Source organism: Diabrotica virgifera, chromosome 6, assembly GCF_917563875.1.
Source record: "Diabrotica virgifera virgifera chromosome 6, PGI_DIABVI_V3a".
Taxonomy (NCBI): Eukaryota; Metazoa; Arthropoda; class Insecta; order Coleoptera; family Chrysomelidae; genus Diabrotica; species Diabrotica virgifera.
Window position 1 is genome coordinate 199,461,050 of NC_065448.1, and position 24,354 is coordinate 199,485,403.

Sequence of the window (24,354 nt, forward strand, 5' to 3'; positions counted from 1 at the left end):
GTTCGCTACAAAGTAGGGCCATTTACATTGAAGCGAACGTTCGCATTCGTTGATGATCCGGAGTGCATATTGCCCGCAGATGTTTTTAAGATGGGCTGATGGGCCAGTTCCAGTCACACATTGTGTTTAAGTTTATTTTCGTGTTTCTTGCTGGGTAAATTTTAATACAATAATAGCTTACAAAAATAGCAGGTAGCAGGTATTATACGCTGTTTGAGGGAGCTTAGAAAATAACATATGTAATAAAGAACCAGCTTTCTTAAAATTCTTCCTCGAAAAAGTTACTTGCTCTTGATATTATGACTATATTATGTTCAAATAATTAATTGTAAAATTGGCGTATCAAAATAAATTTGCTTTTAATTAATTTTAGCAATTAATTTGAATTGGTTACCTCATTAGTGTTTCTGGGTTGAAATTTATCCAATAAACACATTAGGCTTTTAAAAGCAAACCACTTCGAACCCTCTTTTTGTCTTTCTCGTCTAAATGATGCCAGAAGCTAATTCATTTTTTTAGTTCAGAGACATCACAACCCATTCCTATAGAAATGTTAGGAGTTAAACAACCCTCTCAAACTAATGTTTGTAAATAAATTAAATCAGTACTTCTAAACGAATTCGTTCGCTACCGTCTATCCACTGTCCACATTGAACAACGATTTCCTTTGATGATTCGCTCACTTACCGACATCGGTTGGAACATGTGCGAATGCGAACGAATTCGTTCGGTCGTGCTCGATTCTCTGTACAAATACAATAAAGTTAACGAACGAATTCGTTCGTTCGTTCGTGTTCGCTTTGATTTAAATGCGCCTTTAGAGATGTGAACACTATTTTCTTTAAACGCAATGACGATAGTAGGTTTACAGACAACTTAATAATGCTCTCCTTTCGTGCATTGGCCATCCTTTGTACCATCATTTGCCACAAAACTAGAGATTTCCTCTCCTAGAGCCTTTCAAACTTCCACAGGTGTTCCATCAGGTCCTATTACCTTACCATCCATAATCCTATAAAACCTCGATAACCTCATCTCTCGTTATCGGATTATTTTATTTATTTAGCGTATGGCAATTTGATACACAACATTATCACACATATGTTATAGTCTAACATCTAATGTATTAATATATTCAATCGACGCTGGTGTTGCAGAGGCGAAGTCCAGAGGATCTCCATCATACTTCCTCCGAGGGCATTCGGCAATCATATGCTGGATGGTCTGTTTCTCGGCGCCGCAGTCGCACTCAGCAGAGGTTCTCATTTTCCATTTATAAAGGGAATCTGCGCAGACTCCATGACCCGTTCTTATCCTGTTAAGAGTTGACCATGATTTTCGGGGGAGGTCAAAACCTGGTGGAGTTTCTGTGATGCATGGTGTGTTTCTCATTATTAGGTTCGGTCTGTCGCTCTGCATGTTCTTCCACTGGGAGTTCATTTGGAAATTGTTGGAACTCAAGTTTATTGCATCTCTAGTCGGAGGTTTTCTGGAGCGCAATCGATGTGAGTTAGCGTCGGCGACATATGTGTGTATAGGTAACTGCGGGTTGTTAAGCAGCTTTTGGAATTCTCTAAGCAGAGCATGCTGACGACGAAGGTTAGGTGGTGGTATGTGGCTCAGTAGTGGAAGCCACTCCACAGGTGTAGACTTGATCGTTCCAGATATGAGACGCATGGCGACATTGAGCTGAGTATCTATAATTTTTGTGTGAACGCTGTTCAGCCAAACAGGGGAGCAGTATTCAGCTGCGGAGTATACGAGTCCAAGGGCTGAACCAGAGAACAATAACCACAGAGAAGCGTCACGACCGTACTTAAAACGTGTACTGTTTTTGTAGACGCATGCGCGAACCTGGTTGCTTTAAGTGTTCCCAACACATGCTAAGTCCAGCTAATGCTGTCGCTCTGGTTGTTTTACGATAGTCCGTAGGCGTGTATGGTAAATACTCGACTTAACAAGTTTGAGCATTTATATAATAATTATACATAATAGTTAAAATGTCTGGTTACTCGTGTGTGGTTCACGGATGTTCCTCTGCGACAGGAAGAGGAATAAGTTTATTTAGATTTCCTAAGAATAATAACAGGTAATTGTTATTGCTTTGTAATTTATACATATTAGTTATTAGGTTTCTAATAGTCTTAATTTGACTTGATTAAATATTATTGATAATAAATCATGACGAAAGTGATTCATTTTCTTGTATACATTACCCCTAAGTAATGCATAAAAAAACTAAACTTCGTTCTGCCAAGCAACGGATATTTCAAAAAATAATAAATTTGGTGTCAGTGCATGTATTTCATAACAGACGCAAGTCTGCAAAGGGCCAACCAGGTCAAAACAGGGTCCTGATTCTAAATCAAATTTCGACCAAAAACAAGTCGCTTTCAATATGGCGACTGTCGAAATTATTTGACACGGAGATGAATGAATGGCCAAAAGCGAGGTTAGGTTTAGTTTAGATGTGTTTTGTTTATTTCTTGCAAGGAAAACTAAATCAAAAGGTATTATAATATAGCTGGGTTTAATTGAAATTTGCTTGTTTTGAGGAATTAGATAGAATAGTATTAAATTAGAAATATAATAATTGAGAATGTCCACAACATGAATCATCAACTCAATGAAAGATGTGAGGTAATAATCTGGGAAAATTAGTAAAAAACAAGGAAAATTAATTACCAGCTATTTTATTGCTGGACATGCTGAAATCAAATCTTAAGATTTCCTATATTAGTAATATAGCTGTGCAAAGTCCACAGAAAGTGTGCTATTTTGTTTATAAACAAATTAGCGCTCCGAAATCTTTTTTTTTATTATTGCTCTATAACTCCGAAAATTTTAACTTTAAACCAAAACACTCACATAAAAATTGACAGTAATTTAATTCTGCACATTGATAATTTATTCCAATTTCCTTCGACGGAAATTTTCTTCGGAAAATTCGGGTTTTCCAAACAAAATCTTTAATTTTCAACTAAAATTTGAGGGAAGTAATTATTTATCAATAATTAAATAATTTGGTGACAGTGACATAAATCTTTTTTGTTATGAGTGTCTTGAAGATATGAAAATTTGTATGTACAAAGAGGACCGGAATTAAAATGTATCTAATGGTTCAAAGATTAAAATCCTGTTGTTTATAACTCTGTCGCAAATGCCGGTCAAATTTGACCGGTTATACCTGGAATCACTCCTCGCAATTCAATTTGTTTTTCTTCGAAAAGGACACAGAAGCCGTGCTCTTTTGAACAGCGTTAACTTAATTTAATTTAATCTAATATTTTCTGAGGGGTTCTATTTGTTTATAAGCCAAAAAATTGTTTCTTTATAACATTCCTGAGACCGCTCAAATGGTCCAATTTCAATCCTGTAAGGTACGTTGAATAGGTATAGTGCTTTTTTATATGAAAATCATAGTTATTCTGGTGTATCATAATCTTTCTGGTTATTATTTCGACCGAAATTTTTTAATTAACATTTTAATTATTGCTAAACTATTGGTTAGATTGTCGCCGGTCTCCTGATATACAGAGAGGGGCTAAATTATGGAATAAATTCATTTTCTCTAAAATGGACGATTTTAGAGAAAAATCCCGAAACAGGTCGATTTTTATTTTTAAATTAAATTTCTTGGCATATATTTCAAACTAGTGACGTCATCCATCCGAGCGTGATGACGTAATTATTTTTTTAAATAGGAATATGGTTTCGTGTTGTAGCTCATTTACAAAGGCGTTCAATTCTCTATTCAGTATTATAAACATTAATATCAATATTTATACAGGGAGGCCAAAAAAAAATTTTGAATTAAATTAATTGACGCAAGAAGAAGAATGCATGTAATTTATTTAACTCAAAATACATTCTATTGCTGTCAGAAAATAGAAAAAAATGTTTATTTTGCAAATAAACATTGCTTTTAGCTTAAATTAAAAGTTCAAACTGCCAATAGGTAGGAGGGAGGCTGTTTGTGATTTAATTTAAGCGAAAAGAAATGTTTATTTGTGAAATAAACCTTTTTTTCTATTTTCTGACAGCAGTACAATGTATTTTGAGTTAAATAAATTACATACATTCTTCTTTTTGCGCCAATTAATTTAATTCAAAATTTTTTTTTGGCAACCCTGTATAAATACCTAATGATATTAATGTTTATATTACTGAATAGAGAATTAAACGCCCTTTCAAATGACCTACCACACGACCCCTATTCCCATTAACAAAATTATCGATTACGTCATCACGCTCAGATGGATGACGTCACTAGTATGAAATATATGCCAAAAAATTGTAATTTAAAAATAAAAATCGACCTCTTTCGGGATTTTGCTCCAAAATCGTCCATTTTAAAGAAATGAATTTATTCCATAATTTAGCCCCTCTGTATAATCTACTATAATAAATCTTTTATGTCTTCAATTATTTAATTATTGATAAATAATTAGGTACTTCCCTAAAATTTTAATTGAAAATGGCAGATTTTTTGGGAAAACTCGGATTTTCTGAGTAAAATTTTTGTTGAAGGAAATCGGAAAAAAAATAACTTTGTGCAGAACTAAATTACGGTGAATTTTTATTTGAGTGTTTTTGGCTCAAAGGAAAAATTATAGGAGTTACAGACCACTAATTGAAAAAAAAGAAGATTTAGGAGTGCTAATTTGTTTATAAATAAAATAACACACTTTCTGCGGACTTGTCATACCCCATATTACTAATATATGCAATCTTAAGATTCGATTTTAGCAATAAAATAGCTGGTAAATAATTTTTCCCAAAAATGGTACTATTATTTCGATAATTTTCCCAGACTATCAACAAAATCCAAGAAACCGAAGCGCCAACCCAAATTCTGAGCAGTCTCAACATGATAAGGTTAATATCCCCAGTTGCTGTCATGGCGGTGTCGAAATGAAATTGCGACTGTCGAAATGAATTAGAATCAGGCCCCAGATGTTGTCCGGGTGTCATCGCATTCCAAGATATCCTATCTTTATGAAATAAAAATATGTAAAGAGTTCTATATACACAATTTCTGATCTGATTTAAACGACGCAAAAAAAATACTATTCAAACTAAAAATTGTTGGAGACATAATTGGGGCGATAATTTTGAAAATCTTAAAATTATAGCAGAACAAGACTTCAAAATTGCAAAAACATGGTTGCAAATTAACAAACTTACATTAAATTATGAAAAAATTAAATACTTATCTACCTTCTGCAGTGCAGTATACAAAAATATTGCCAACTTTTAATTCGTTAAATATAACAAAGATTAAATATATCGATCGGAGTATACATCTAAATCGTATTGTAGTCATATGTTTTGTTAACATTTTGTTTTTTGAATGTACCTGATATCTTTAGAAACAAAGAAAATAGACGATTTTGTAGTTTAACATGTCTTTTGTGGATGCAAAGGTACAAAGGTGGATACATCGATATTATATTGTAGTCTTGTGTTTTATTTCACAACGTATTATGTTTTCCGTTTTTTGCGTTATTTTTTTCGGGTATTAGCGCTCTTATCACTGAATATTATAGTATAGGTCCCCGTGCGTGACAAGCTTTAGGTTCTTGACGTTCGGCCATATTTGTACTGCTTAGAGCTATTTAAAATATTAAAACTATTATTATTACTATTATTTAAAATACAGAGATAAAATTCAACTTCAAGAAAAATTGTCAAATTATAAAACATGGAGAGAATTAAATGTAAAATGTCTTCATACTTTTGCTCCAAAGATATATCAGAGTCCATATATAGTCCATAAAATTTAAAAATATCTTTCTATCTAAAAATCTATAAATTCTTTGTTTAACATTTGTAGTGCCCAAGCATGGATAAAAGCTTGTAACAGACAAGATTTGCTATTTAAAATGGATTCACTATATAATAGTTATAGGATTTGTGAACTGCACTTTGAAGACAAGCTTATTTTAAAAGGAAATACAAGAAAAACATTAGTCCCTGACGCAGTACCTACAATATTTCTATGCAATATAAGCAATATAATTGACCACGGTGAAGATATTCAAGAACCACCAAAAAAGATTATCGTTTTAGGTTTGTGTACATTTCAGTTAAAAATAGTATATTGTACAACAAGTGAGAAAAAACACATATTTCTCACGAGCGCAGAAGTTTGTTGGCACGAGCCGATGGGGAGTGCCGCAAAAAAGCGAGGGAGAAATAAACTTGCGTGCATAGAAATCAGTCCATTTAAAAATTTGGTCATTTTTGATATCTCGTATTTCCTAAACCTGTTGGCCGATTTAAGTGATTTCTTAATATGTTGTAGCTTGATTCTTAAACAATACCGCTGTAATCATATTATTGCTAAACAGGTAAATTTTCATTGTATACCGGCTGTACGAATCAAACTCTGTTTTTTTTGGCGGCCCTGTTGGATTTTCTATAATGAACTCTTTATTAATAGTCAAGCCCTTTCATTTGATACCCATATTGAAGTAGTTGTGAAAAAATATGTAATCCGCCATTTTATAGCGGTGGACATCTTGGATTTACAATGATACTGAATGTATATAGTGTATGTAATGTTACAAATCGGTGTAATTGTAACGATTCGTATAAGACTTTTTTTATTATTGTTTAGATTGTTGCATATTTATATTTATAGAAATATACTCTTACAGTACTTCTTGGGTTTTTATTCGTTTGCTCCGATATTCGACTTTAAAGGAAAAATGTACTTTTGATACGTTTCCAAGACAAGAAGAATATTGACATTCAATTTCAACATAAAGTTTCTTGTTATCGATTACGAACATTTGTCACCCAAAGATAATTGGAACTTTCAGAGTTTGTGACATTTCCGTGGCCGTTACAATGGCTGTGTTTTTTTCGATAACCTATATTAAAAAATATAATTTATTAGGAAATACCTCGACGAACAAATTATATCTTGTATCAGCCCAAGCCAAAAACAAGCAGTGAATGTCACACCTACCGTAATAAATAGATATATTTTATTATTGGTCTTTCAATGCCAAAATCAGGATAAACAAAAAGGTATTTTCATTTATGGTTCCAATCCATATGATTTTCACCATTACTTTGCATTGTGCGATATATTTGCAACCTTTTGTAAATCAAAAATAATTCCATTATTATAAAGAATGCCAACAAAAGCCGGCCCTGTACGCAACTTTTTTCTCGGTGAGATATTTTATATTTATTGAAAGTCAACATAAATGAACGATAAATGTTTAATTTTATTTACGAATTTATATTGTGTGATATGCCCACTGACTATTGCTTCGATGGTCGCTCTGGTTGCTTCAAGTGTTGTTGTCGGCTTAGCCACGAAAGATCAAAGGCGTGTCGTTTCTCTGTGGTTATTGTTCTCTGGGCTGAACACCGAAGTGTACTTGCTGTTGAACCCCATGTAGTCCCGCAAAGCTTCTGTATGATGTTGTTACGGGTTCTCAGCTTTGCTGCGGTGTTCTCAAGATGTTTCTTAAAGGAGAGTGTTCTGTCCAGGGTGACGCCGAGGTACTTGGGATTATAGTTGTGCGTGAGCAGTTGGTTATCAATGTACACTTTAAGTTTTGTGTGGGCCATATTGTTGTTCAGGTGAAAACAGCTAACCTCGGTTTTTTTGGGGTTAGGTTTAAGTCTCCATTGTTTAAAGTACTTAACCAGGCGTTCCAGATCTTCCGTTAGGATTGCCTCGGAGTTTTGTATTAAGGAGCTTTGAGTTGCAAGTGCCCAGTCGTCTGCATATCCAAATTTTTTAGATCTGGTAGGAGGCATATCAGCTATATACATACTAAATAGCAGCGGTGCAAGTACGGAGCCCTGGGGGAGGCCGTTGTTAAGCGTTCTCTGTTTGCTCACTGTAGTTCCCATGGTTACACGAAAGTTTCTACTGCTCAGCATAGTATTTATGAGTCGGGCGGTTGCTTTGCAGGGGATTATTTTCAGGAGCTTATAGATGAGGCCATCTTTCCAAACCGTGTCATATGCAGCCGATAAATCGATGAATGCCACAGACGTCTTTAGTTTTCTTTGGTAACCTGCCTCTATGTAGGTAGTTATAGAGAGCACTTGGTCAGTGGTGCTTCGTTGAGGCCTGAATCCTGCTTGTTCAATTGGTATTTTTTGAAGTAGCTTTGGGCCGATTCTGTTCAGGACCAGTCTTTCGAGTAGCTTGTAAGCTGAACTGAGTAAAGCGATGGGGCGGTAACTCGCTGGGTTGTCTGTTGGTTTTCCAGGTTTTAGAATGGCTATGATTTTTGTTTGTTTAAAGATGTTTGGTAGGTTACCTGTTTTGAGTATATCTGTATAGAATTTAGACAACCAGGTTTTTGCAAATTTCCCACAATGGATCAGGAATTCGGGAGGTATACCATATGTACCAGGAGCTTTGTTAGGTTTAATGTCTTTAATGGCGTTTGAGACTTCTTCTGGAGTGAACGGTGCGGAGTACTCTGTATCTGATGGACAGGCAGCTTTTAGATGTTTAAGCTCCCTTTTTATAGTAGTGGTAAACTTTTTATCACATGCTCCTCTGGAGGTGGCAACTATATGTGATGCAATTTTATTAGGGTTGAAGTCGTGGATTTGTCATGTTGTCAGTTTGTCACTTCCGAGTTTTCTTAGGAGCGACCACGCTTTACGGCTAGACTTTTTGAAATCTAACGATTCGACTTCATTTGTCCATTTCTTCCTTCTTGCTACATCAAGGCTCAGGAGAAGTTCGTCCGCAATGTCACTTTCACCGGTTTCAAGATATTCTTCGTAGAGGTTTTGGCTTTCCTCACTCCATCCGGGTATGTATTGCTTACGATGGCCCCTGGGAATGTGTTTCTTTGCTGTAGCAATTATTGCCCCTCTAAACCTTTCATAATTTTTGTATGTTGGTGGAATCCATCGTAGGATTTTATCGAGTTCGTTGGTAAAGGCGGGCCAGTTACCTTTGTTAAAGTTCCAGCGTGGTCGTGGAATGGTTGTGACTAGTGGGATTTGGATATTTAGGAATATTTCGTTATCGGATATTTAGGGGAATGCAATTAGAACGAAAACATGCAATGTTTCGGAAAAATTCAAACAAGCTTATATTTTTCTAAAACTTATTTTGTTAGTTTATATACATGTTAAAGTAAAAAGTTTTACTCGCAGATTTGGCCGCTAATTGTTTATTAATTGTTTAAACAATAACAATTGTTTTTTATAAATAATTTAAAAAATATCGTTAAATTCATCATTTTACTTTGATCAAATATGTTTCTATTTTGTTTTTGATTATGCTGAATCCGAATATGGCATTGCAATTTGAAAATTCTTATACATAAGCTCTTATACAGTATGTATGCGTAGCTAGGAACCACATGGAAAACTTTTTTATTGCCAATTTTACGAAAAAAAGTTATTCTTCATAAAATGCTCTGGATAGTCAAAAATCTAAAACTCAACCATCAGATATCAAATTTTATACAAGTTATGTCAAAAATATGAATTTCGTTAAAGAGTAAAGTAGGTACCTTTATATTCCAGAATTTCAAAAAACGCTATTATGAAAAATGCTATTTTTCTCAAATTACGGATACTCATCATCATTTTATTAGAATTATGATAACTATTTTATTATCACTTTTACGAAAAAAAGTTATTCTTCATAAAATGCTCTCCCTGGTCTAAAATCTAAGATACAACCATCTAGTCTGGGCTGATTATCGGAGAATAGGCCATTTTTGGGAAAAGTTATTTACCAGCAATTTTATTGCTGGAATCGAATTATAAGATCCTATATATTAATAATATAGGTATGCAAAGTCCTCAGATAGTGTCCTACTTTTTTTATAACCAAAATGGCGCCCGAAAATCGTGTTTTTTTCAATTATTGCTCTATAACTCCGAAGATTTTAATTTTACAACAAAAACACTCAAATACAAATTCACCGTGATTAAATTCTGCATAGAGACGTGTTTTTCCCGATCTGCTCCGATGAAAATTTTCCTCGGAAAATGCGGGTTTTCTTTACAAAATCTTTAATTTTCAAATAAAGTTTTAAATAAGTAATTATTTACCAATAATTAAATAATTTGGTGACTTAAAAGCCTTCTTGGTTTAGATCATAGTTCCAGAAGCTGATAAAAATTAAACGAATATTTTAGCAACAATTCAATTGTTAATTAATAATTTAAGGTCGCAATAATAACCAAAATAATTATGATACACCGATCAAACTTTGAAATCTTATAAAGATCAGATGCCTATTTAACATTTTGTCGACAAAATATAAATTTTTTGTTTTTTTGCATAATCTTTAAATGTTTAAAAAAAATAGTTATAAACAAATTAACGTTTCTCAGAAAGTTTTTATTATATTGTAATTTTAAAAAATAGCTAAAATGCGCATTTCAAATTTCTTGAAAATGAATGCTTTAAAACTTTTTTGCAACCATTTGCAAAAAAGTTATGAAACAGCAAAGTAAGCATACGATTACTAGGGTGTTTATATATTTTTTTAATTCTTTCAAAGCGTAGAAGTGAGTTTAAAGTACAAGCTAATTATTTACAAAAAAATATCGATTATCAGTTTAATGGTTCTATTTTAATTAAAGATTATAAATATATTTTTTTTTGCAATTTACACGCGCGAAAGTAGAATAATACAGTAATGTAGCTAAAATTTTCACTCGGAGCGACGACCGGCCGCGCGAGACGTACACTTTTATAAATAATATATGCTGCGTGTCAGTCGCTTCGAGTGAACATTTTAGCTCAGACTCTGTATCAGGCCTAATTTTGCGCTAAAAATTACAAAAAAAAAAGTATTTTGAATCTTTGATTAAAATATAACCATTGCACTAATTTTTTACATACTTTGTGAGTAATTAGATTGTACCATAGACTCACTTTTAAGCTTTGAAACAATTAAAACAAAGTATAAATAACGGAGAAATCGATTATTTACTTCGATGTTTCATAACTTTTTTGCAAATGGTTGGAAAATTTTTTTAAAGCATTCATTTTCAAGACCTATGAAATACGCATTTTAAGTATTTTATAAAATTAGAATATAATAAACAATTTCTGAGAAATGTTAATTTTTTTATCACAATTTTTTTTAAATATTTAAAGATTATGCAAAAAAATGAAAAATTTATATTTTGTCAACAAAATATTAAATAGGCATCACACCTTTATAATCTTTCTAAGTTTGATCAATGTCTCATGATTATTTTGGTTGTTATTGCGACTGTAAATTGTTAATTAACAATTGAATTGTTGCTAAAATATTCGTTTCATTTTCACCGGCTTCTGAATTTATAATCTACACCAAGAAAGCTTTTATTTCACCAAGCTATATAATTATTGATAAATAATTGCTGGCCCAAAAAATTTATTTGAAAATTCGAGATTTTGTTGGGAAAACCCACATTTTCCGAGGAAAATTTTCGTCGGAGCAAATCGGAAAAAAACATGCTTCTATGTAGAATTAAATTGGGGTGGATTTTTATTTGAGTGTTTTTGGTGTAAAGTTAAAATCTTCGGAGTTATAGAGCAATAATTGAAAAAAATACGATTTGTCGGCGCCATTTTGTTTATAAAAAAAGTAGCACACTATCTGCGGACTTTGCATACCTATGTTAATAATACATAGGATCTTATAATTCGATTCCAGCAATAAAATTGCTGGTAAATAACCTTTCTTTGTACTTTACTAATTAGACCAGCGTAGTATACTACATTCGCTCTCGTGAGATTTTTTTTGACACTGACGTTAGTAATTTCTTTTTTGATAAATTCAGTTGTTAGAAGTGACTGGAAATTACTACAAAACCAACGCACCTGCTCATATCCAATATTATTAATAGTAAACAGACATAAAAATAACATAAACCTTACGCCAATCAATATTTATTTATTTAAACCATTATAATGTATTGATAGCAAATGAGAAAATTATTTATTGTACAAAATAAAAATATTTTGTAGAAATAAACTTCAGAAAATTTTATGAGATTAGTAGACACTCCCACTATTTCTAATAATTCTTCTTTTTTTAATGAAAGATTAAGTTGATTTGAGTTGATTTTAGCAGTTAATAGTGTGAGGTAGGAATTTTTGTGTTGTACGTTTCCTATTCCGAATGTCTCAAAAAAAATCTCGCGAGAGCGAATGTAGTATATAACTATTTTTTTTTTCAAAATTTAAAGATTATGCAAAAAAAAGAAAAATTTATATTTTGTCGATAAAATATTAAATAAGCATCTCATCTTTATAATCTTTATAAGTTTGACAGCGTATCATGATTATTTTGGTTATTATTGCGATCGTAAATTGTTAATTAACAATTGAATTGTTGCTAAAATATTCGTTTAATTTTCACCAGCTTCTGGAATTACAATCTATACCAAGAAAGCTTTGATGTCACTAAGTTATTTAATTATTGATTAATAATTACTTACCGAAAACTTTATTTGAAAATTAGAGTTTTTGTTAAGGCGGAAATACATATCCGCGCCGCGAACTCCGCGCCGTGTGTGCGCCGCGCGTTCGTGGCGCGGTTATTGTTCGTTAAAATTTTTCATTTTGACGATCCAGAGGAAACTTACGAACGTTTAGTAATTGTAGATAATCATGTCTCTGTCCTGTACTTCTACTACATCTTATTTTGGTATTGTTCTGAAACTATTTTCTTGTGTCATCTTATGCAATTTACTATTTTATGTGGAATAAGCCACAGTTTGGGAACATTTCGGGAAGTACCTTTTTCGCTTCCTGACAACACAAATATAATGGTAGGGGAGCCCAAGCGGGGATTTTTGCAGTTACTCGAGCGCGTCAGATTATCATATGGGGAGAAACGTGGTACCCTGCAGATGTACCTCCACCATATATTGGCTCTTAACACAGGGGAGTTCGTTCAGGGGGGCCCGAAAAAAAATCTATCCTTAAAATATTCGAAATTGTCAGATTAAGATAAGGTAAGTTAAGTACATGCAAAAGAGTCTATATTTCAAAAATATGACGATTTGAGCGCGGCGTACGGAAATGGGTGAGTCAAAAAGTTTCACAAAAAAAGCGAATATTTCGCGAAATGAACGTCAGATTGAAAAACTAAAAACTACGTGTTCAATATTTTTCAAAAATCTATCGAAAAATACCAAACTTGACCCCCCACGGAGAGGGGTGGGGAGTAAATTTAAAATTTTAAATACAAATCTAAAATGGTCTCTTTTAAAATCTTAAATGGTAGACCCCGTTTCTTATTGCAGATTTGGATTGTTTGTATAAAAATAAACAACTTTTATTCGAAACATTTTTTTGAATTATGGATAGATGGCGCTATAATCGGAAAAAAGATTATTGGAAATGGAAAATTAAATTAAAAAATGGGAAGTCCCCACTAAAATGGAAAATTTTACTTAACTTTTTTGGTTTTAGGACCTAATAATCACAACCCAATAGGTCCCCAAAGCGCTCGAGTGACTGCACATTTAGCATACTTTGCTCCCCTACCATAATATATCTGCTTATTCCTACAACCAGAAACAAAATTAGAGAACTATAGGTACTTCCAAGTCATGCGATACCTTTTTCGTTTTCCGGTGACACAATTGTAATGTATCTGCTTGTTTCAACTGCGTAGCTTCACTGGAAACGAAATTAGAGAACTATAGGTTCTTCCAAGCCCTGTGTTAGCTTTTTCGCTTTCCGGTGACCCAATTATAATATATCTGCTTGTTCCAACTCAGTTGCTTCACCAGAAGCGAAGTTAGGAAACTATAGGCTCTTCCAAGAAGTGCGTTACCTTTTTCGCTTTCCGACGACACAATTATAACATATCTACTTGTTCCAACTCCGTTGCTTCACCAGAAGCGAAGTTAGGAAACTATAGGTACTTCCAAGTTGTGCGTTACCTTTTTCGTTTTCCGGTGACCCAATTATAATATATATGCTTATTCCAACTACGTTGCTTCACCAGAAGCGAAGTTAGAAAACTATTGGATCTTCCAAGTTGTGCGTTACCTTTTTGGCTTTCCGGTGACCCAATTATAATATATCTGCTTGTTCCAACTCCGTTGCTTCACCAGAAGCGAAGTTAGAAAACTATTGGGTCTTCCAAGTTGTGCGTTACCTTTTTGGCTTTCCAGTGACCCAATTATAATATATCTGCTTGTCCAACTCAGTTGCTTCACCAGAAGCGAAGTTAGGAAACTATAGGCTCTTCCAAGATGTGCGTTACCTTTTTCGCTTTCCGACGACACAATTATAACATATCTACTTGTTCCAACTCCGTTGCTTCACCAGAAGCGAGGTTAGGAAACTATAGGCTCTTCCAAGTTGTGCGTTACCTTTTTCGTTTTCCGGTGACATAATTATAATATATCTGCTTGTTCCAACTCAGTTGCTTCACCAGAAGCGAAGTTAGAAAACTATTGGGTCTTCCAAGTTGTGCGTTACCTTTTTGGCTTTCCAGTGACCCAATTATAATATATCTGCTTGTTCCAACTCCGTTGCTTCACCAGAAGCGAAGTTAGAAAACTACTGGGTCTTCCAAGTTGTGCGTTACCTTTTTGGCTTTCCGGTGACCCAATTATAATATATCTGCTTGTTCCAACTCCGTTGCTTCACCAGAAGCGAAGTAAGAAAACTATTGGGTCTTCCAAGTTGTGCGTTACCTTTTTGGCTTTCCGGTGACCCAATTATAATATATCTGCTTGTTCCAACTCTGTTGCTTCACCAGAAGCGAAGTTAGAAAACTATTGGGTCTTCCAAGTTGTGCCTTACCTTTTTCGCTTGCCGGTGACACAATTATTATATCCGCTTGTTTCAACTGTGTTGCTTCACCAGAAACGAAGTTAGAAAACTATAGGTTCTCCAAGTCGTGCGTTACCTATTTCGCTTTCCGGTGACACATAATATATATCTGCTTATGAATGTTTTTTGATATTGATAACTATTTCCGAAGTGAAAGTCGAAAGGTCAAGTAAACTTGATTTCAAACTCGAATTGTGGCTTATGCCCAAATAAAATAGTAAATCTTATTTTTAATACATGTTATTTTTAGTACAACAATGAACTAACATTTTTTAAAAAGGTCCGCATGTACATTTTTTTATTTCAGCTTCTATTTCCGTTCAGATCGGATTTAAGTTGTTTCTTTAAAGTAAATGGTTCTTTATTGAGGATCCCACAATAATGATTTTCCACGGTAAACATCAATTTCCTTCCGACAATTCCGACCATTCCATTACTAACAAATATTCAACTCGTGCGCGCCAAAACCAACAAACCACTCGCAAACCCGTCCAAATACGTATTACGAACCATCAAAGCGTTTGTTGAAAAACCGACAGAATTTAGATCGTGGTGCGCCGTGTGCGTGCCGTTTGTGCGTCACTTGAAAACACGTACTAATCTGACGAATACGCTGCGCGCGAGCGGCTCGCACACCGAGCAGAGCGCATATGTATCTCCGCCTTTAGGAAAACCCGCATTTTCCGAGGAAAATTTTCGTCAGAGCAAATCGTGAAAAACCTATCTCTATGCAGAATTTAATTGCGGTGAATTTTTATTTGGGTGTTTTTGTTGTAAAGTTAAAATCTTCGGAGTTATAGAGCAATAATTGAAAAAAATACGATTTGTCGGCGCCATTTTGTTTATAAAAAAAGTAGCACACTATCTGCGGACTTTGCATACCTATATTATTAATATATAGGATCTTATAATTCGATTCCAGCAATAAAATTGCTGGTAAATAACTTTTCCATGAATTTTGCTAATTAGCCCAGGGTAATCAGATATCAAACTTTTTTAATTTTATACGAGGTATGTAAAAAATATGAATTTTTCTTAAGAGTTAAGTGCCTTTATTATTCACAATATTTTAATTAGAAGGATGTAATTGAACACTAAAACAAATTTTTTAATTCCAAACATTTTTTCTTAATAACAATTTTCGATATTCTGAAATTTAACAGTACTTTACTCTTGAGTGAAATTCATTTTTTTTTTGACATACCTCGTATAAAATTAATTAAATTTGATATTTGATGATTGCATCTTAGATTATAGACGATGCAGAGTATTTTATAAATAATAACTATTTTTTGTAAAGCTGGTAATAAAAAAGTTATCAATAGGTTCCAAGTTACGCAGACACACTGTATAAGAGCTAAAAAATTTTTTGCTGAACATTTATTATTGTTGAATCAAAAAAGTTTTGATCACTTTGTATAAACATTTTTTTAGCTGGTAATTTTCGGTTTTTGTTATCTTTCTTAATTTTCTCAAAAAGAAATAGTCTATTTCATTTCTAAAGTAAAATAATTTAGTGCATTTTAAAGATTACATCCTAAGCTTTAAAAAAGCACTTATAAGACTCTAATAGATCTGTTCAAACTTGAGTAATACCATCGTAAAGTGGTGGTAATTCTATAAAACTACGAAGATTTTAAAAATTACATTTTTTGAGACGTCATATCATTTGAATTAAATTTTTAGAGATTTTTTTTGAATGAAATATCATTTAGTAAGATGCTTGAAAGGAAAGTTGTGCAAAATTAAGGGGGTTTTATAAGAAAAATTGTATTAGTTACACATTTTTAAATCATTTTTAAACAAAATTCATGTATGGCTCACTTTCCGCCACCACAGTACTTATGCCCATACATTTTGTATCTTTTTATTATAACCATAAGGTAGCTTAATTATTCTTCTTTTATGTTCAATTTGTAAAATCGTTTTTTTAGTAAAATTGTGGCTTATTTCCCATCAAAACTAGTAATTATAAAAATGCCGTTTGATCCATTAGTTGAAGAATTACATTAAAATAACTCAATCGTGCACTTCGCCGTACGCTAGTTTACAGTGCGCCAATGTTTGGGAGAAGGGTGACGTTAGCGTTATAAATAAAAAATTATAGAAGATACAGATTTAATTTGAGAAAATTCTTTATATAAGGTTTTTTTTTTGTAAAATGTTCTGAATTTTTCAATGGTCAAGTCAGTTTTTTTTAGAATTTATATTTTCGGAGTTATTTAAAAAACATCTAATTTCGTAGTTCATTTGTTTAATAAAAAATGAAGCACCCACTTCTCGAGTAGAACTTTTTGATATGTTGTTTATTAAACATTTCTTAATGAAATTACAAAAAGTTCTATCTTGTTTGATTTTTTCCGAAGTGAAAATCTATATGCACTCCCCTAATTATATTCTTATTTTTGATCTCGCATCCTCTCTCTCCTCGGGTGTTCTTCATTTAGCAACTTTTTAAAGAACATACTCATATCCTCTTTGCCGTATTTCAACTTCGGATTTTAACACTTTTTTATGAACACTCTTAATCTGCCGCACGTGAGTCAAGTCTATGATGACTTGTCCCTTGCTTTAGCAATGCTGTATAACCTTCTCATCTCCTCGGGTGTTTCAAACCCTTTATACAGCTTTGCAGCAACAACAGCTATGTTTCCCTTTTGCTACCTTGTATGTCTGTATCCTTATCTTCTTCTCTCTTAGACCTTTAATACCTCTTTGCAGCCTGTTTCTTTTTCTAACTTTCTGTTACACTTCATCGTTCCACCACCAAGTTGTTTTAACTCTAATAGTAGGGTTTGTGGGAAGGAAGACAATTAAAAGAAACTTTATTATAATACTATATATGTTTGTCTATCTGTTTATAAGCGAGATTCCTACAGCCTCTGCCGCTTCTCGCATTTCGACCGCCATGTTTTTCTGTCCATCCATTCGTCTTCTTTGATGGCTCTATCTCTCATGATGTGCCGTACATTTTCTTCCCAGGCAACTGAAGTCTTTCCCCTTCTTCTTCTTTGTTGTGGTATGTAATTTAAAGCTTTCTTTGGCCATATATCTTCATTCATTCGTTTCACGTGACCATACCACACTAGTTGTCTCATTTCAATTCTATCTACACTGGAATATACCGTATTTGTCCTCCTTCTAATATCTTCATTCTTGATGTGATCTTTTTGGATATACCACACGCTCTCCTTAGATAATCCACTTCTACTACTTCTATTCTTTTTCTATATTTTTTCGTGATCTGCCAAACTTCTGCCTTATAAGTCATAATAGGCTCTACCAAGGTACGCTAGATTGTCAATTTCGTTTTTGGTCTTATATATTTAGATCAAAGTAAAGAGCTTAGAATGTTAACCGCTTTTTTGCCCTGCTGCTTCTGTTTTCGATGTATCTTTTGGTAATGCCTTCTTTAGATATTATAGATCCGAGATATTTATATTCTTTACATCTTTTTGTGGTTCTAATATCTAAATCTGCTTCATCATCCCCTATTTTAAGATACTCTGTCTTTGACATATTCATATTGAGGCCCCATTTTTCAAATTCTTTCTCTAGTTTTTTAAGTATGTAGTCAATGTCTTCCTCATCATTCGCTACGACTACCTGATCATCTGCGAAAAACAAAGTTATTAGACATTTACCACCGCCTATGTCTATTCCCATTCCGGATACTTGTTTCCTCCACTGCTCTAGCGATGATTGAATATATATATTTTAAATAAAGATGGAGACACACAACATCCTTGTTTAAGCCCCTTTGTTATTGGAAATGATTCAGATATAAAGTTTCCTTCCTTAACGACACGTCTTGCATTTTTGTATATATTTGCGATAGCATCGACATATTTTCTACTAAGACCTACTTTCGTCAATGTTTGAAACGGTTTTTTTAAAGGTACCGTATCGTATGCCTTCTATAAATCTACAAACAATAGGTGGGTAGATACCTAGATTCCTTGACTTCCATTTTTTTATTACCTGCTGCAGAACGAATATATTATCAGTGCACGATCTTCCTGTACGAAATCCACTTTGTTCTTTCATGCCTTCGTATTCTGATTCTATTCTTTCTTTTATTATTCGACCGTACAACCTCCCTACTGAGCTGGTAACAGTTGTTCCTCTATACATAATTAGAGCATATGCGTTTATCCCCTTTCTTGTATATTGAGCTGATGTATCCAACATTCCAATCATCAGGGATATTTTGTCCTTTTAAGCATTTATTAAATAGTTGAACCAACGTCTCATGTAAGATTTTTGGTCTGTACTTTGGACATATGTTATTGAGTTGACTATTAATTTATTCCTTTCAGTTCTGATTTTTTTAAATTCATTTGCGTCTTGTACAAAGTAGAGTAATGATATTTTCAATTAAACATAATGAATTTACGTTAACATTCTCAATGTTATTTTGCAGTGCCAACTGTTAGAAAACAAACTAGCAGATAGTCAATTATTTTTTGAATTTGATAAAATTCCGAAGAAAAAACAGAACGCTGAGTTCAAAACCGCTCTTTTACCTGAAAATGCAGCTTTCAATAGATTTAAAGACGTGCTTCCATACGAAGATAATAGATTAAGGCTTACACCTACAAAAAATAATAAATATGGATACATCAATGCATCTCACATCACAGTAAGTATTAAGGTTTTCTTTAAATTCGTAACTTTTATTAACATAATATCTAATTCATCGCACTAAAAACAATAACATTGAATGCAAACTTTAGTTTAATTCTTATGTTTAAGCCTTAGTTTTTGCCCAAAAAGTTATTAGTTTAATTCGATTTGTACACATTTCTCTCCATAAACAGTTATGTTTTCATCTGTCACTGTTTCCAATATGGGATGTCTCGATATTGCTCTGCTAAAGATATTGATAATCTAATGGCTTGGGGCGAAGCAGCCAACGTGCGCCCCGTGACGTTAGCTTCTTCTAGTTTTTCGAATTCCTTTGTATTGTGGGGATTTCCTGTCGATCGATTTTCTGTCCTATGATCTTATGCGTTGTCTGCAATCACGTTAAAGGTGGCCTACCAATACACAATTGTAACACTTTGGCCTTTACGTTTTTGTTTTAAAAAATCAGCTATTGGGTCGATATATTTCTCAAATTGGCCGGCCAACAGCCGGGGCAGTGTCTTCAGATCATCTTATCCCACTTCTGACACCAATTGTTACGTTTTCCTTTTTCTTCTGGCTGTTTTTACATTGCAACAATCAAATTTCGAATCTCCTCCATCTTGGCCTCGTTTCTTGTTTTCACCATAAAAATTCTTGAAAACATTTTTTTTACCTAATCCAATTTCTGACACCAATTCTTACGTTTCTCCGTCGATTTAGAGATTAAGTGAAGCAAACGTGCATTAACTAACTTTATTTTAACACCAATAATCCAGATTGTAATTGCATTAAAAATTATCGCTGAAATTTCATACTGATATCGCTTCACCAATACTAATGACAACAGGCCACCTCAGTGGGTTTATATAAGGACACCTTTGTTCTTGATGCTCTGGAACCTAAAGGTCGGTACACATATGCGAGCCGAACTGTTCGTACAGTTCGTTGAAAATATATTACAGCGAATTCATCACGATCCTTGGAAAGCGATGAACCAACTACGAACCAACTTGTGTGAAGTTTATTGATTCATTTAATTTGTAATTTGGGTATTGATTACATTGTGTTCCTCACATTTCTTATCTCTTAGGAACACGTCATTCACACAATCTCGATGCGACGACACGAACAGACCACATCATTGCGAACGTCGTCCAAATTGATTTGCGAATATACTTTGTGTTCGTCCCAAAAACCGACAGGCCGTGGTTCGTGACGAGCGACAAAAGAACAGCTCGCAAGCGGTTCGTCCCGCCGTACAAATTATACGAATATAGCGTTCGCGAACAGTTCGGCTCGCATATGTGTACCGACCTTTACGAGTCCTTTACCGGTAGTCGAGAACTTCTCCAAATCTTCTCGATCAAAACAAAAAACCGTGTACCAATAAAAATTTTTTAATATCAAGCTGAAAATTTGTTAATATCTTAACGGTCCCTAATAGTTGGAAAAACTTTGATGTATGGGAACACTGGAACAGGGGAAGTTTTAACTGTGGAACGTGATTTTTATTGTGGAACATTGGTAAGTTTATGTTTGTGAAAACCAGCAGGTTGTTTTTAAGTTTGTTCAATAACAAAATTTATATAATATATGAAAAAATGTTTGTCCGACAACTATGTTGGGCATTTTAATAAGTCCGACACGTAGAACCTGTCAAATGACAGGAATTATATTGGTGGTAAATAGCAGGCTGATTTTTGCATGACAGTTTAATGAAAGGGTAACAAATCAATTGGAAGTTCTGTCCGACAAAATACATGGGGCGTTTTCGTAATCCGACGTTCCAAATTTTTAAACTGTCCCACAATTAAAACTTCCCCTGTTCCAGTGTTCCCGTACATCAAAGTTTGTCCGACCGGACACCGTTAAGCTATTAATAAATTTTCAGCTTTGCTATAATAAACTTTTTTTTGGTACGCGGGATCCAGGCCTAGTAGCGATTTAAGGATTTGAAATATGTAATTACCGATCCCAAGTTCGATAATCCTATCAGTTGTTTTTAATTTTCAGGCAACTGTAGGTAGCAAACAAAGATTTTATATAGCAGCTCAAGGTCCTACAAGGCAAACGTTACCTCATTTTTGGCAGTGTATATGGGAAGCTGAAGTATATTTAATGGTGCAGCTTACAGATCCAAGTGAAGATATAACTTATTTACCTGACGCAGGGGAGAGGTGTATTGATGTTGATCAGGTAACTATTTTGTCTACAATCATGATGTATAGTCTTACTTTGTTATTTTTGATATGTAAGTTAAATGTTTCATTAATTGATATGATGACTTTTAATAGGACTACCAGATATGGTGGGAGTTCTCACAGAAAACAGGTCACTGCGTTACCAGTAAAGTACGACTGTGTCATGTAGCTTCAAGAAGGTATCGTACAATATGGCATCTACATTACACGGACTGGGGCGATCAAGGCTGTCCAAATTCTGTTGCTCATTTTTTGGGATTTCTAGAAGAGATGCAGTCCGTTCATCAACATTCTATGGGAGAAATTCCACCGGGGCATAACAAAAATCCACCTATTCTCGTTCATTGTACGGCAGGAGTCGGAAGAACAGGACTTACCATTTTATGTGATTTGTTGTTGTATACTGTTGACCATAACCAGGTATGTTACTAAATCAAATACTATATTAAACAAAACAGATATGTATGGTTCTTCTAAGAGGCTTTTTTCAGTGTGACGCAAGTGACAGAAAAAAGGCACGTCCGTGATACATACACATTTATAACAGTTATTCCAGTTGTTGATAGATGGCGCTATAACCGAAAAAAAAAGATTTAGGTTTACCTATTACATCTATACGACTATAATTTAAAGTTCTTTTCAGTCTTTCAGTGTGTCATTAATGATGTAATATATGATTTTAAGAATGTAGAGAATCATATCATAGCATGACGTTTTAATTAAAACTGACAGTTGTCAGAATCGTTATCGTAATTTGGTATAGAAATTAAATCAATTGTGTTTATTTCATTTATAAAAAGGTATGTTCTTTGATTTGTATAGTTTTATAAATTGTACAAATTATAGTCGTATTACCAGAGAACGGCAGTTCTCGTCAGTGGCGCACACACACACCCCCCTACACGCGACACTATAATTATGTACACGAAATTTTCGATTTTCTAAATCTGACTGAATTGAAAATTGGGCCAACTCCCATCTTAAACTTCAGGAAAATACTTCCTATTTAGAGTCTGTTTTTCGTTCTAGTCCCCAAAACTTATAAAAACTTCGAAAATTTAAGTCAGACCTTTGCGTCTTCTAATAGTACTGATCATTACCACTCCAACGCATGTCTAATTTTGAAAATCGGTTATACCATTCAAAAGTTACCGAGCTCAGAAATATGACTCAATTTCTATTTAAAAAAGGGAAAATGTTTGTGGATATGTATGTATGTGGAAAAGTTAAACCGATCTGATTTTTTTTCTGTGTTTGAAGAGGGGGTCAGGGCCGATTCAGAACCGGTGTAGTTTTTAAATTTTGACCAACCATAAGCCAGCTATAGGATAGGACTTGGTAGGTACAAAATGGCATATCAATAGTGTTGAGTTATGCTTTCAAATGGTGTCTAAGCCGTCAGGATCAGACATACACACGCCTCAGTATAGCCGAAAAACTGAAAAACAAACTTTGAAAATTTTGGTTTTTCGACAATTACTCAAAATTTCAACCTACGAATTGCGCCAGTAACTGAGCGTTTGTAAAAGGACTCTAGACGAATCTAACGGTGTATACCTCATATCCGGGAAAATTCGAATTTTTAAGTTATAGGCTTCATAAGTATGATCAAATCTATTGCCTATGGGAAAAACGGTTTTTCAAGCTCAATAATTCCTGTAATAGCTTCAGTTATCATACTTGACCTTAGATGCATCAGATACTACTTGTCAGTACGTTTCAAACTCATGTTTGGTGGTCAAAATCGGTTAAGCCGTTTAGAAGTTATTAAGCTGCAAAAATATAATCCAGTTTACGATTATTCCCGAAATTGTTTATGTAGTTGTAGTGGTTACGACGCTAAATTTGATCTGGCAACGGGTAATCCGAGTATATTTACCGACCATCCCAATATTTTTTTCAATCTATTTCGAATAGAACAAACTCTAGTGTACATTCGATGGACACTAGATCATTTGGGAGATAATGCGACAAAGGCGACCATTTATAAAGCTTAACGTGTAATCGAGAAACATTGCATTCAACTTTATACATTTAATTTATAAATAACTTTGAAAAACTCCTGATACAAGTATAAAAAACAGCTAAACGCCGTAAAAATGAGTGGCGATTACAATATTCCAGCTACAAAAGATCTGATATATCATAATATTTGCTCAATTTGAAGTAAACGCGCCACAAAAGAGTTTCAAAATTCAAACTGTATCAAAGTTACTCTTTTGTGGCGCGTTTTACTTCAAATTGAGCAAATATTATGAAAAAATCTTTTAAAATAAAACTAGAATTTTGTTTTGCATCAAAATGAACATACATTTTCGCGCCACGTTATATTCATATCAGATCTTTTGTAGCTGGAATATTGTATGCGCCACTCATTTTTACGGCGTTTAGCGTTTTTTATTCTTGTAGATAATACATAAATAATTTTTTGTTCGATTATAGCTCTATCTATCAACAACTAGAATAAATGTTATAAATGATTTTAATCTCGGACGTACCTTTTTTTCTGTTACTTCCAACTTAATGAGTTAGAAAGAAAGCGAAAACTGTGACGCACTGAAAGATGCCTATGAGAAGGAGAATACTAAGAAATTCAATATATTAATAGAAAAATGATACAGATAAATAAACAAACAAATACATTTTGATTAGAAAATAATTAGGGTGTACAAACCTTTCTAAAATTTGATATAGATTCATAAACAAAATTATCAAAAATTT

At 33.7% G+C, this 24,354-nt stretch overlaps 1 protein-coding gene across 2 annotated transcripts in view; it reads left to right on the forward strand.

The window, feature by feature from the left end:
* Window positions 1-24,354, forward strand: part of LOC126887130 (tyrosine-protein phosphatase non-receptor type 21) — a 119,980-nt gene that overhangs the window by 77,940 nt on the left and 17,686 nt on the right. For both annotated transcript variants that reach the window (XM_050654485.1, XM_050654486.1), the window contains exons 11-13: window positions 19,227-19,445; window positions 21,446-21,628; window positions 21,727-22,053. In XM_050654485.1, coding sequence (XP_050510442.1) covers window positions 19,227-19,445; window positions 21,446-21,628; window positions 21,727-22,053 — 729 coding nt within the window. The remainder of the gene's footprint in view (window positions 1-19,226; window positions 19,446-21,445; window positions 21,629-21,726; window positions 22,054-24,354) is intronic.